General features: G+C 42.4%; 1 protein-coding gene across 1 annotated transcript in view; it reads right to left on the bottom strand.

Moving 5' to 3' along the window:
• Positions 1-1,904: 1,904 nt before the first annotated feature.
• The window catches only part of CUX1 (cut like homeobox 1), a 210,525-nt gene continuing 197,291 nt past the window's right edge, over positions 1,905-15,138 (bottom strand). The window contains exons 22-24 of the mRNA XM_009275491.1: positions 13,089-13,277; positions 7,953-8,217; positions 1,905-3,005 (exon numbers count right to left, since the gene is read on the bottom strand). Of these exons, the coding sequence (XP_009273766.1) occupies positions 2,294-3,005; positions 7,953-8,217; positions 13,089-13,277 (1,166 nt within the window). The 3' untranslated portion in view covers positions 1,905-2,293. The remainder of the gene's footprint in view (positions 3,006-7,952; positions 8,218-13,088; positions 13,278-15,138) is intronic.

The following is a 15,138-nucleotide window of genomic DNA, read 5'->3' as shown; positions in this document are numbered from 1 at the left end:
GGCAATAAAGGAGTCTAAATTAGCAAACTTGTAGAAGCCATAACTGATAAAACAGCTTATTGAAAAAAGGTGGCAGTAATGCACTCTATGTGTGCACAAGTACGTAAGAAAATACACAGACGTATAAAATTGCACGCACACACTCACGCACACACATCCTTCCACACACCTCTATGCTCACGCATATACATATAGACAACAGGAGGAGTTAGAGACAAGTTAGAATTTGATTTGTACTTTGATCAGCCCTAACCTGTGCATAAAATAATGGAAAAAGGCTGTATTTCTGCAGGGCAAAACGGTCTAGACTGGGACTCGAGAGCATGAATGTTTTGGTTTGGAGTTTGGGCTATTTCCGTAGCGGTAAGAGCCCGTCTGGTCATCGCCATGTACTCTTTTTTCCATGCAAAAGCAAGCTTCCCACAACTAAAACGTATTTAAAATCAGTGCTTGTGGTGGGAAGAGAGTCAGTAAATGGCCACCAACAGCAGGAAAAGTTCTCTATCTGAGGCAGCTCCAGTCCCCTCTTAGTGGTGTGTGACAGCAATCGTACACGTGAACTACACTTTAATCGATTCCAGGTAAGCTGAATATTTTGGGTTACGGAATACGTCTCCGAAGTAGCAGGCTGAAATGTTACTGGCCAACATTTTTTGAGCTATCTGTCTTTACTGAAAGGAAATTCTGTACACTACGAACCAAGTGAAATGATCAAGTACATGCTCTTTCTAAGTTGTCTCCTAAACCTCCTAGATATGAGGTCTGATCAGCGTGCTCTGTGGTTAGAGGTTAAAAAGCAGATTATAAAATACCTAGATTCAGATTTTTTTTTGTCCTGATTTGGCCTAAAATGGAGTGTATTAAACAAATTCTGGTCTGCAAAAGACCAGAATCAGTTAAAGCTATGAAACAATGTGCACTACGTGTCAATATTCTATTTCACTTACAAGAAAACACTAAGTCAGCTACCACAAATTAAGATATTTTCCTGATGTGACTTTTTTTTTTTTGTTTTGTTAAAAAATATGTGGAGTAAATGTGGTTTTTTTTTTAATTCAAAGTTTCAAACAACAAGATTCTTTTCTTTTCTTGAAAATATGTAGGAATCCAAACTAGTGTGTTTAGAGTCGGTTGGGTGTGGGTCTTTTTGTATCTGAGGCAGCTCCAGTCCCCTCTTAGTGGTGTGTGACAGCAATCGTACACGTGAACTACACTTTAATCGATTCCAGGTAAGCTGAATATTTTGGGTTACGGAATACGTCTCCGAAGTAGCAGGCTGAAATGTTACTGGCCAACATTTTTTGAGCTATCTGTCTTTACTGAAAGGAAATTCTGTACACTACGAACCAAGTGAAATGATCAAGTACATGCTCTTTCTAAGTTGTCTCCTAAACCTCCTAGATATGAGGTCTGATCAGCGTGCTCTGTGGTTAGAGGTTAAAAAGCAGATTATAAAATACCTAGATTCAGATTTTTTTTTGTCCTGATTTGGCCTAAAATGGAGTGTATTAAACAAATTCTGGTCTGCAAAAGACCAGAATCAGTTAAAGCTATGAAACAATGTGCACTACGTGTCAATATTCTATTTCACTTACAAGAAAACACTAAGTCAGCTACCACAAATTAAGATATTTTCCTGATGTGACTTTTTTTTTTTTGTTTTGTTAAAAAATATGTGGAGTAAATGTGGTTTTTTTTTTAATTCAAAGTTTCAAACAACAAGATTCTTTTCTTTTCTTGAAAATATGTAGGAATCCAAACTAGTGTGTTTAGAGTCGGTTGACTGTGCAATCTCTTAGCAGCAACTGAACAGCTACAAAAAACTTTCTTTTTTTTTTCTTTTTTTTTTGAAAAATCTCCCCTTTTTTCCTGGTTTAAGAAGATAATAGTGTATTATCGCTCTGTAGCCATTAGATGGCAGATAAAAAGCCCCCTTTTAATATGTGGGTTTGATTTTTTTTTTTCTTTTTTTCTGTTTTTCTTTTTTTAAAGCCCACACCAAAGAGGAGGGCACAAGGCAAAGCTGTATGAGTTATTCCAGAAATTGTGGAAATCACTTAGGGCAATAATAAAAACACTTCAGGGTACAAAAAAGCTTGACTACACATTTCAGTTTTCTTCCTCGAAAACACAAACATAAATTGGGCTTAACGCTCCTTTTTGTTTTCTATATGCACCTTGGCCTATGGCGTTTTTGCCCTGTGGCCCGCAGGGCGGTTAAGTGCGCAACACAATAAAACCAGTAGAGGTCCAGTTTCACTTCCCAGCTCTCCAGAGTTGGGCGAGTTTAATCTCAAAACTCCCACTCGACGGCCTCTTCTCGACTCGCGGCCTTCTCCAAGCGGTGGATGATGTTGTTCAAGTTTGCCGCTTTCTTTTTCCTCAAGGAGCTGTCTCGCGTGTTCCTGGAGCTCACCGCCTCGGACAAGCCGAACAAGCTCTGCAGAGAGTTGGCTTTCTGCAAGCCTGCGGCCGGCGTCGAGCTCGTACTTGGCACACTGGAGATTTTCTCTGAACTTTCTTTTGACTTGTAGGAGCTCTCCCCTGTAAGGACTGAGGTGGAGGCAGCTGAGGTAGAGGCATCCCCTTCCGTGGCAGAGTTTGGCAGTGTCTCCAGAGCTTCTCCCGGGCGCTGCGACGCCGGTGGAGAGCTCTGGCGCGGTGCTCTGAGCCTGCCCTCGTCATCGGTGTCCTCCAGGCTCTCCGCCTGGAACGGCTCCGTTTTCTCCGAAGACCTGGCGCCTTGCAGTGCCTCTTCCCCCGCTTCGAATGCCGACTCCGCTGGCCCTCCCTGAGACTTTGTGGTTGCATTGCTGTACTCATCCGCCTCCGGGCCACTTGGCTTTCCTTCAGGTGGGCCTTCTGCGTCCACGCCATCGCAGCTGTCTCCCTCGGAGCTGTGAGCGGCCCTGCTGCTTCTGGCGGAAGGAGAATCGCTCGACCCAGCCTGGCTCTGGCTCCCAGCTTGGATCTCCTCGATGAACAGCTCCCGGCGGATGCGAGACCTAGGAGACAGGGGAGAGGGATGGTGAGTCTGCCGGGGGTCACTCGGAGCCACCCTGCTCTACCAGATACGCCATTCAAAAACCCTTTTCGTAAGATGCCATTTTGCCTTGGCTACAGGACAGCCGCACCAAGCTGGGTCAGTGTAAGCGCTCACAGCCTCAAACCCAAAGGACTGACTGAAAAGGCGTTTGGAAGAACATGAAATATTGTCAAGATGCTCTTAATTTCATTTTCCCTGGCCACACGCCCGCTGCGAAGCCTGCTGTGCTAGAAGGGATGCAGGCTGCAAACCCCAGACCGCCCTGGGGCTCCTCCACGGCGCAGCGGGAGGGCAGGCGGTCGCAGCCGGGATTTTGAGCAGATAAGCCATTTCTGGTAACTTCTGCAGTGCTCAGTGTTAGACTGACCCCTCTGACTTCAACCAGGATTTTGTGTATTTATTGTCAATCTCATGTTGATGACTGCCCCTTCTAGTAACCACAGCAGGCATTATGGAATAAAGCAGAAATATAAACTTTATGCAGATAATCAATTTATACTAAAATGATTGGTGAAAGCCAATGACAGATCATCTTCCCTTTTTTTTCAAGTTTAAGTTAACTAACAATCATAATTGTATGCTAAATTTTTACAGCACTGGATGTGGTCTAAGGGACAGAGATGAAAGCCTCTGCAGTCTCCCGTTCCCACTAAAAGTCTGACATCAGGAAGGTGAAACTTTACAATACACTGGACCAGAAAAGGGTTGATTTTAAAAATATGAACACATTTCTAGTATATCCAGAAGAAAATGGGTTGTAAATACAAAACAATTCAGATTTCTACTAGAAATGAGCCACAGTTTGCCTAAACAAAAAACAAACAAGAGAAAAATATGGACAACCCCCTTGGTGTTCTCCTGGACACCAAGGAGAAATGAAGATGAAGCAAAGTCCGTTGTTCTGAAACCGCTCTGGGGAAGCACAGCCTTTTGACAGGTTGTCAGTCTATGAGCTAGTCTGACTTCTGCCTCTTTTTTTATTTAAAAAAATCAATTTCAGAACATGAATAGTGACAAGGCAAGCAGCGCATTTCAAGAGAATTAATACACTCAATGTGTGGTTAAAATTGCCTGGTGTGCCACCTTGTGCCTCCTATTACTTGAAGCGTGCAACAACACTCCAAACACACTGCCTTTGCCATTGAACTTGGTCCTCCCTCCCTCTTCCTTCTCTGTTTAGGAGCTCCCAATATCCTCACAAGTACAGAACAGTTTATGAAAAAATCGTAGGGCCTAGGGCAACTCTTTCTCCATACCGCTCTGTCAGTAGGAGAGGTTATGACCACTGTTCAGGTCCTAATTTGCAACCAAGAGGGAGCCTCAATGACCTGTGGTCAGGGACGAGACTACAGACACAGGGAGAGTTTAGCAAAACTTTATCTTTCAGAGTGAAGCTAACACTTTTGGTTTTAGCCAGGGAGAACTGCCAAGGGTCTTGCAAATCACAAGTGAAATGCTCTCCCAACGCTGATGGCTGTACGAATTTTTCATTTTTCCCCTAAATGTGCTACGGAAGACAGCACACAATGGAAAAAAATTAGGATAAATGCAGAACACCATCTGAATAGTGCTTTTGAAGCTAATGATATTATTGACTTCCTTGAAATGCAACAGAGTATTTCAGCAGTACTTGCTGACTCTACAGTTCTGAAGGATTTAGGGGGCCTGTAGTTTTCCCTAGGAGAATATTATTCACCTAACAGAAGACCACAGGTGCTAACATTAATTTTCTATTACCATTAATTGCATGCATCCTGCAACATCGATTATCAGGCTCTATTTATGCCTATAATCTCCCTGCATGGACACTGATCCAGAACACACTGCTTCTGTAACCTTCCCCAAGTCAGGAGAGGAAACGGGTAAGAGCTTTGTGCTTGTGTGGCATTTAAAATACCTCAGCTCCAGCAAGATACTGAATAAGAACATGCTCACTGAGTATCTGACCACAGCCCTACAGGTTCGATATCTGTGGAAATCCCTGGAATTCACACCCAATATATTGCTTCTGGAATCTAGTCTGGCTCCTGATTAACACAGTAATTAAATCCCTACAGTAAAGAAGAACTGGTGACAGCAGCTAAGAAATTCCAGAGAGCGCTCCTCTCGGTGGAAGGTGTTGGCCTCGACATCAACACATCCTGTTGGCATTCATCAGCGTAACTCAAACTATCAGAGATCTCCTGGGGAATATGCTGAAGTTCCCTGTACCAAGCCTTCATGCAACTCCAGGAACTCATCTAAACAAGCATAAAGCTACAGCTCATTGAAAAAATATGCCCACAGTAAGAGCAATGAAATTTAGGATCCAAAAGCACTAGATTACAATTCAAGAAAGTTTGGTTTAATTCCCGATGCTTCTGTAGTATCATCTCTATGACCTTACCAAGTTTCTGTGCCAGCTTCCACATGTGAAGTGGGATAGAAATCCCTGCCTCCTACTCTTTTGTACAGTTCTTAAGACAACAGAGCCTCAAACTCTGATGGGTCCTGTATATGTGCTTCACGAATGCAAAGCAAGACATATTCTTATTTCTATGTTCTGAGAGCTATGTGATTGGTACGGATGCAAAGCCATAGACTTGGAGAAGTCTGCAAACATGTCAAAATCCTTTATACCTATTTATAGTCTGAAGTGAATTATTTCTTTGCCTGCTGAGGAATTTTTTCAAGTTTCTTTTGCTGTGGAAAATAAATGCTAGTGCTGAGTTCCCATTTGGTGGATATAAAGGTAGATTCTGCTGTAGCAACCACCTTTGGAAGGTGAGGCTTGGGCTGAATCCCAAAGGAAAAGCATTATTGCAACAGGATTCCCAAGAGACAGGAAGACAAACTTGTCCAAATATGTACCCCGCCTCACCTGAAGTTACTTTAAAGAAAAATTTATATGGTCTGAGGTGTGGAACTGCTTCTGTATGAAGACTCTTCAGTTTGGAAAAGAAATGGCTGAGGAAGAGCATGAAAGAGATAAATAAAGTTAAGTTTGGCCCAGAGAAGATGAAGAGGGGAAAGACTACCCATTTCCTATAATACATGAGCTGCAGAGCAGTCAGATCCTGTTCCCCTAGCAGAACATGTAACTTGTACCTCTTCTGCAACGTCCTGCAAATGATTTAAGAGCACGTCATGCATGAAAGCTAAGAAAGTTATTGTACAGAGGAAAAGAACAAGCATGTGTTCCGATTTTTCAGTGGTGGCAACTGCTCAAAGAGCACCCGGGGCTCCAAACAGGCTTGAAACATCTCTTTAAAATCCTGGAGACTCAGCAACACATCTGGGAGCAGGTCCAGATCACTCAGTGCTGTGAGGCTTGTGCTACCCACCAGCCTATAGCACCTTGTTTATAAATTTTTTATTTTGTATACAACTGTCAGCACCTAGTCTACATTAGTGTATAGCTTGGTGTGGCTAAACGCGCTGATCAATCATGACTTGTCACGCTTTCTCGCAGCATGCCTGAACAGGAGATCTCATGATAATGAGGAAGATGACACATGCCACCAGTGCTCCCGCACTCGTCTGCGTAAGTGAGAACAGCACATTTTGCTGTCAGGCCGAAGGGAACATATTTTCATAGGCATTCCTCCAACTTGTGTATAATTGCCTGGAAGTGGGAATTGGAAGAGAGGCCTGCATTTGGAGAACTCTGAGCCGTGAAAGAGGCTGCATCTGTAGCGAATTCAAGTCAATGAAATTCAGTGTAAATATGATTACTCGTTGGTTATAATTTTAAAATTTTATATTGTTTACTATAAACATTATTTTACGATTGTGCATAATATTTCTGAGATATGTCATTAAACTGTGCTGCTTCTGCTTCAGCAACTTCCCTGTTAAAAGCTGAGAAGGGCCAAAGTGGAAAATACCCTTTAAATGTTAGCAGTTTCTAGTAACAAACAAGTTTAGCAATCTGGACTAATTAGGAACATTACTGGCTCCGAGTGAAGGGGCAGAGTAGTATTAAATCTGGTATCTTAACTGTACCTGTTCAATATTCATTAGCACAAATTTCTTCAAGAAAAGTCTGCTGCACTAATTAAGATTCCCAATCCCAAGCACCGTTGATAGTATGTTTATTCAAATCCTTATAATTCTTACATGTCATTCCAGCATTTTTTCTGTTTATCAGTGTCTCTAGGCCAAAACCTACTTCAATGTTTCAAATGTGGAGAAGGTTCCTTCTAATTTGAGAAAGGAACTAAACAGATCAACATCTTATTTCATTACAGTGGGACTCAACGATTTAATCATAATAATGAAACAAATCTGTGGCCACATCTGACTTCAGGGTTATCGGTTCTCTGTCCTTCATGACTGTGCGGAGCTTCCCAGAAATACAGCACACACTGTGCCTATTTTCAGAGGTCAGTGACTCAAGACCTAAAAGAAAATCCTCTTTTAGCTCTTACGTGGGAAAAATATGCGATGAAAGCAGTGCAATTCTGATGCCATCCAGCAGAGGACACTTCCAAGGACCCCCCCCACAAGTGACCCAGGCATAACACACACAACACACACCTAGATGTATGTATATATGTGTGAGTATATGTCTGTGTGAGCGTGCATACGCAAGTAAGAAAGACCAGTCTTGCTTACTGCAATGGGATTTATAAATATTCACCAGTGGACATCTCTAAATCAACGCCCACTCCAAAAGTGAGACTTTCTGTTTAAAAGCACTACTTACATCAATATGTGAATATTGCTGTTCCTCAGGGATGACTTAAAATTAGTCTGGAGCATTAGCATTACTGTTAGTTAGAACCTCCCTGCTGTCGAAACTGTTCATTTTGTACAACCGCTCAATGCTAGCAGAAGCAGACACAGTCTGCTGAAGCAGAGCAGCACCCTGCCAAAGCAAATAAAATAAATCCTTTATGAGTAGGGCTCCCGGGAGATCTCATACCTGTAATTGTGGAACCAGTTGATCACGGTGCTGGTTTTCAAGTTGAGCTGCGTAGCGAGTTCCTCAATGGTTTTTGGTGATGGGTATGGCTTTTGCTGGTAGGCTCGTTTCAGAGCTTCCTTCTCTTCCGGTGCCAGCACCACCCGGGGCTTCTTCAGCTGATGCTGCGGCTGCGGGCTGGCTCCCTGGCTGTAGTCTATTCCAGCGGATGAGGACTCACAAGACTGACTGTCGCTAACAGAGCTGTGTCGCCGTTTCATGTAGGCTGAAAGAGAGGCGCATCGGATCAGCCCCAGCTGAATACAAATGCAAAATCAATGAATATATGAGCTGTGGAATAAATACGAAGATGACAGGTTGTAGACGCATGGATGGGCTATTCGGAGAGAACAGAAAGGAAGGGGCATCATCAGAGATCAGGGGAAAGCAAACGTGGGGAGGACGCAAGAGGCAGAGAAAGAAGAAAGAAGGGAAAGAAAAGAGGGTAAATCGCCTGGAAACCTGCCAGAGTTTTCTGCTTTTTCAGCGAACATGGGACATGAATAACAGGGTTCAGTTAACACGACTTACTTCAAATTCACTCTTTCAAGAGTGGTGAACTTCCACACAGGCACCTGATTAGGATAGCTGCACTTCATTTCAACTTAAATGGTTTTGGTTGTTAAACACTTAAGGTGTACACTAAGGTCTCTCTAACACTTAAAGTCTCTGAATTAAAAATATGACTGTGGAAGCTGAAGGCAGCCGCAGCCACGTCTCCAACACACGATGGCGCCCAGAGCCCGGAGATCCCAGTGACGGGCTGAATAACCCATCAGGCGTTTGCTGCTTTCTCCTACAGATCTCTGCTATAGCGGTGACAGGTTATGAAAGAAAAACAGCCCACAGCATCCTCCTCCCCTACGCAAGGCTCTTTCAAAAATGCATATACTTTTAAGAAAGCTCTTGCTGCACTGATGGAGCTTGGTGAGGCTGATGGCAGAAGCCTGTGATACCACTGCTAACTCTCCTCCCCGCCAGGGACTGAATTACCCTGGCAAATTCTGCAAGGAAAGAGTCCCACTAAATGCTGTCACTGACTTGATTGATTTACACCGGGCAAAGAGGTGGGATTTACTGCACCTGGCAGTATTATGCACAAGCATTGCTAATGAGGGGGCTGAAAATGGCAAATATAGATGAATCTTGTCAATAAAATATTTAATGGCCTGTTAAATACTTTCTAGATATTTAAGAGTTTAGGTATTCAAGAGCTGCAATTTGATAACCTTGGCTATTAAGTTCCAGATTACACCAGCCTGACATCAATCTAGCAGGCACTAAATCTCGAACAGCCAGGAGCTCCGATCGGAGCCAGGGACCAATGTGGGGCACGTCACACCGGTCAGCAACCAAATTCTTCAAAAAATAAATTTCTCTCTCCCCACAGCTCTGCCTTTAGGCTGAGGGTGCACAAAGAATAAAAATTCAGTTCAATCAAATAAACGGAAAGGTTGAAAGCCCTTCTCACACAAGCCAACTTCTGGCAGAGCTCCATCCAGGACTGGCTAGGTTTTGTCTCCAAGGGGTTTCAGCATCCTGTGCTCTACACAGAGGTACGTCCAGTGGGACCTTTTTACACTGTGTCTTCCTATCGTCAAAGTGCATTTTGAACACACTCTGTAACCTTTGGGGGTATCTGCATGGCCCTCATTTTGTTTTTCCTGAATATGACAGATTACCTGTGGATTGCCTACTGTGTAAGATCACTGATATGGAACAGAACATGAGTTGCTCATGATCCATCACTCTGCCATGATACAGTCCTGCATGCTTTTGAAATAACCAGAAAAAGCAAAGTGGTTTTTTTCTTCTTTAAAATAAACTTCATTTAAAAAATCACCTATTTAAGTTGTTCCAACCGGATGCAGAACTGCAAAGTGACCACAGGTAAATGCATTATTTCAAGGTGACCTATTGGCCTTATTTTTGCAGCCTTCAAGGAACTGTTACAACCTTCAACCACGGAATTAATCATTCCAGCAACATAATCTCACATTTATATAAGGTTCTTAATCTCAAGGACTACTAGGTGTTACCTCAAACCTGCATTGACATGCAAACTATACACAAGGTTCCCCTGTCTCCTTTGATAGCACAACCAAGAGGGCTGAAAGACAGCACCTATCACTTCAGCAACGTGCAGCAGCTTAAAGGAGGCCATGAGACAAAACAGAACCTCACATGGCAGATGTAAAAGGTGTTTAGGCTATCTCTAACCGGACTTTCTGCAATCTGGTCAGGCAACTGACTTAACAAGAGACACCCATGCATCAGGATGCTCTGAATCTCTGCTTTCTCTGCTCTCCGAAGGACGGCATTTCTGGCAGGTCAGAGCTCCCATCATTAGACTCCTAAGGACAGCACGGAACTGTGATAGCTTGGGAAAAATGTCATGCCCTATGCCTACCTCTGCTTTTGCAACCTCACACCGGGATCACAAAAGTTGCAATAGCTTATTTGGGTCTCTCTCACGTGAATGGAACAAATTATATAAATGCACATATTTCCTTAAACATAAAAATAAAGAGGATGTCCTACTGTTCTGTCACAACCAATTGGTTTTCTGGAGGATAATATATTATCAGAGCAAATTTCCATTGGGCCAAAGGCACGATCCTGGTACTTTGCCATGTGCTGAACTAGCACCTAAGCTTTAGGCTTTAATGGTGCTCTCTGGAAACTTTACATGACGTTTATAAAAGCTTTTCCTTTTTAATTCTTATTTTAAACATATGTGCTGCGTGTAGACAACATAAGGAGATCATTCAGCACATTTGCAGTGACAGCAAGGCTCAAACTGGAATCCAAGTCACAAACACACTTGATTTTCGGGGAAGTTTGATTTTTGTCTGTGATCGGTCTCCATTTCTCAGGAGACCTATGAAAAAAAAAATCCCCAAATGTAATTTGGGCAAAGGTCTGGATCTGGGTCTGTGACCAATTTCTCAAGGCCAGCTCTATCCCCTGAGTTTTACTACCTTTTTTTCCCCCTGGCTGTTGCCAACCCAGCATCACCGTGTCCCCCTGGAAAGACTCCCCAGCATGTGCTCAGCTATAGACGCGGCAGACACTACTGCAGAACTAGTGGCTGCTCACTGAGGTAAAACAGAGCCCCTTTTAATATAATTTTTATCTTATGCGGTATTGAACAAGATTATTAAAAAGCGAAATAATGGGGAAATAAAGGGAATTAAATTTTTCTCCTGACAGCAGGCTTCAGTACTGTTCAGTGAGGAGTGTGACGTTACCAGCAGCACACACACCGGGAGGTTATAAGAAAGAGGAATGAACTCTTCCAAGGCAGGAAAGGTGGTGCAGAGTGTCTCAGCCTAGTGAGCGTGAACCCCCGCCTTCCTCCAAAGAGGTTAGTTAATGTATGTTGCAAATTTTCAGAACCTCTTAAAATGGGCATTTATAGCACAAACTTCAGACTGGCAGAACAGAAAAAAAGGTATATGCAGCTCACCTTTATCATAATTATTAATTTACTCCCTTAATAAAATGTGACAGAGAAATAATTGATAATAATGTTTCACTGATAGCAGACACAGTTGCATTGTTCTTTAACTGACATTAGCTGAAGGGAAAGTTAAATTCTTAATGTGGCTCTAGAGCAATTTAAAAGGTTAAATCACAGGATCCTTACCTGCATGAAAGCATTTTGCAGAAAATACAGGGTTGAATTCACTTTAGAGTGCTCTACTATGAGGACAGCACTTACACAGTTCAGGAGCTCAGTATAGGGTCTCAGATGATTTATAGCCTTAACTCTATTCAGGTGCCATCTATAGAGCATATGTATTGCACAGTATTTGATAAGAATCCAGTTTAGAAAATAGTTTTGAGAGGATATTGTCAGTACTACTTTTAAACTATTTTTATTTTATTTTCCTGCATTATGGGTGACATTCTCTTTGAGCCTATAAAAATCCAGCTAGTTGACAATTTTATTTCTGCCATATTTCTAATATAGCAAAACCCATCATGGCTCCCTTTGGTTTACAATTGTAAGTGGGAAACCCAAGTGGATTTTACTCCTCGTGGAAGATCATACACAACTTGCGGTAAGATACTGCACTGCATTACATTATACTGGTTACTATGACAAGGATTTGAATTTCTTCTTAAAAACCTGCAAGACTACAATTTTCCCAGAAGCTCCCTCACCGCAATTTTTAATATAATCACAAAGTTCTTGATCAAATGTGTTAATGCTTTCAGGACATCAGTCAACAGCAGTGCTTTCAGCGCACATGATTAACGCTGTCTGTACTAATATCATTAAGGGATAGCTCGAGAGGTGTATAGATCATTAATTAGTTAACTGCTGATAACGGCAGCCTAAGAGTCTGTCTTGTAAAATCACATGAACATACTAAAACCAGGGCTCTGAATTCAACCACTGTTTTTTAGTAATGAATTTAAAATAGAGAGTAGGATAAATTTTCAGGATATACTCCCTACTAAGATACCCAGTAACAACTTAGATCTCTCACAGGTACATACTCATGACCTAGCCGTTTTATGTGAGCATGTATTAACACAATCACCTTCCCCCATCCCTATAAAGGCTACAAATTTCATTATTCTCAAATACCCTTTTATAAAGACTGCATTTTTCTTTCCTCCTAGCGACCATCAGTGCAGGACTGGCAAGAAGCTCTCTCAGGAATCAATGCACAGTTCTTTCAGCCCAACATCTGTGACCAGCTGCAGCACTATTAACTAATAACCCAAAGCCAGCTCCCAAACTCACATTTCTCATTTGGTAAGGCAAGTTATCAGTGATACACCAGGGCCTCAGTAATTTATCTATAGGAGAATATAGCAATGATTTCACGACAGCTGGTGAATATTCAGGGTTTGCGGTTGGTTTTTTGTTTGGTTTTTTTTTGTTTGTTTGGGGTTTTTCTGTGATGTATCTGCTTGAGCTAGCATCAAATAAAGCTATGAAAAAGCTGTCATGAAGTCCTTTTGCATAACCTTCATAATACTGGATCAATGCTGCCTTGATACTATTTATGGAGAATTATAAAAGACACGGTCATCTCTGAAATAACGGAAAACACGAGTCAGCAGTCTGCTCCAAGTTACCTTTTTTCTCCATTCGTTTCATATCCATCAGCTTCTCCACGTTGTTGGGATCGTTCAGCCACAGCTGCATGCGGACAAAGGGTTCCCGTCCCTTCAAACTCAGCTTGTGCCAGGGCTTCGGGCGAGCCAGAAGGTCTGAGACAGAGCCTTGTGTTAGCCCTAGGATTGTCTCCCCAAACAAACGCTGACCTAATACGAAATTGAAAATCGCATGAATTCATTCAGCTAAGAGGCGAGGCTAACTAAAAAGACAGAACGTCTACGAGATCATTCGTCAATTATTCTTACTTTAGAATTGCTTGAAAACCCAAAAGAAACATTTAGAAGAATAAAAGCTCTCCCCCCACTAAAAGTGTAAATATTGAGCTTTAGTTTAATCCTCAGGATCTGACTGTGGCAAAGAGGGGAGCTCAACACCTTTGGGGACCAGGACCTTACAGTGAAACAGTGCGCAAAAAATAAAATTAATGAGATTAAAAATAAACTGAAGTTTTAGCTAAGCAGGCAACTAGCGAGAGCAGTGAGGCTACTTAGCTCTTATGCAGGAGGGTAGTGCAACAGCTTCGTTCCAACAGGGCAATCCAAACATTTCAAGCAATCAATGAACCAAGACCAATGCAAACCCCATTCAGCAACGGTCATGTTAAGTGTCCTCAAAGACACATATACATATTTTCTGTGTTGTACTATCTGCGGTGTTCTAACTGTGTCTTACCAACTAGAGATAATCACATTTTACAATATAACAGCTTTTTTTACAGCCTCTACGGTACTTGTAGTTAAGAATACTTAATTTTAGTTCTCTTTCAAAATGCTGTTGTCTAGCGAGGTGAAAACCGCGTATACTTTTCAATGTACAGCGTTTGTACGTGCATGAGTAATGCTAGTTTTACACGGTTAAGATCTAACTTAGCAAGGACTGAGGAAAATGCCTGTGCAGCTCAAACCCAACCATACAGCTGGTTTTCTAAAACTCTTCACTTCAGTGTTCTTCCTAAGCTAGAGTGCCTTGATATGCAACAGCTTTTGTAACAAGACAGAGCCTGAAGTCATCTGAGTCATCGCTGGTGATTTCCGATAGAAGTGCAGCTATCACGTATTTTCAAGGTAACCCAAAGATCTTTTCATACCAACCAAATTTAGGCCTCAGGGTCTCGTGTCTTATCTGTAGCTTTTGAATGCCCTCACTAAGACAAAGCAGAATGCTCTTCCTTCACTTCCTAGCAATGCCAGCAGTCTTAGCCAGTGGCAACAAACAGATCCCTAGGGGACAATGCAGATGCGTGGGGGCTTGTGTTCCTACAGCTCTGCAGGACATGCCTGCACTTGCAAAAGCACCATCAGCTCTTGCCTTCACAGCCTCATCTGATCCTGTCACAAAACAGGTTGTGGAAAATAACTACTCCATAACCCCTCCTGTGTGCTTAATTCCATGACTTTCCTCCCCCTCTTTATAAACACCCCAAAACCTTTGGCCTGGCCATTTTTTTCACCTGTATGGGGAGAGGAGGGAATGCGGGACCAGCTAGAAGCTGCAGAACATCCCATTCAGATGCATGGGGCAGGTGGGTCTGCAAAGCTTTTGGAGGAAGCAGCCAAGATAATGAAAGGCGGAAAGGGGAAACGAGGACAGGGCTAACATGACAGAGTCTGCTAATAAGCTCTAAAACTAACCCTGAAAATGGTTCTTACAGACTGAACAGAAACCTAAAATCAGAATTCACTTAAGTTCCGTAGTAATAAGTGACTTTCAACTACCGTCAATATCAGGAAAATCAGACAAAAGAAGTAATTCAGGGTCAATTTTAGACCATGCGTATTGCAGAGTTAACCTATTCCCTGCTTGTATTTAAAATCAGTAAGGCCTTATCCATTTACCTTTAAACCTGCCAACTACTTGCAAGATAGGACTTTAAAGATCTTTTAATTTGCCTTTGTAAATAAGTTTCCTTTAACGTTCCCCACTGTTTCTAACCCCAGGCTGTGCTCAGGCTGCAATGTGAGCAGCATTTCTTCCAGCAGCCCCGAGAGCCCCGACAGCCGCTGGGCG

The sequence above is a fragment of the Aptenodytes forsteri genome, unplaced genomic scaffold (assembly GCF_000699145.1).
Source record: "Aptenodytes forsteri isolate BGI_AS27 unplaced genomic scaffold, ASM69914v1 Scaffold347, whole genome shotgun sequence".
NCBI lineage: Eukaryota > Metazoa > Chordata > Aves > Sphenisciformes > Spheniscidae > Aptenodytes > Aptenodytes forsteri.
This window is presented reverse-complemented; position numbering and strand designations above follow the sequence as displayed.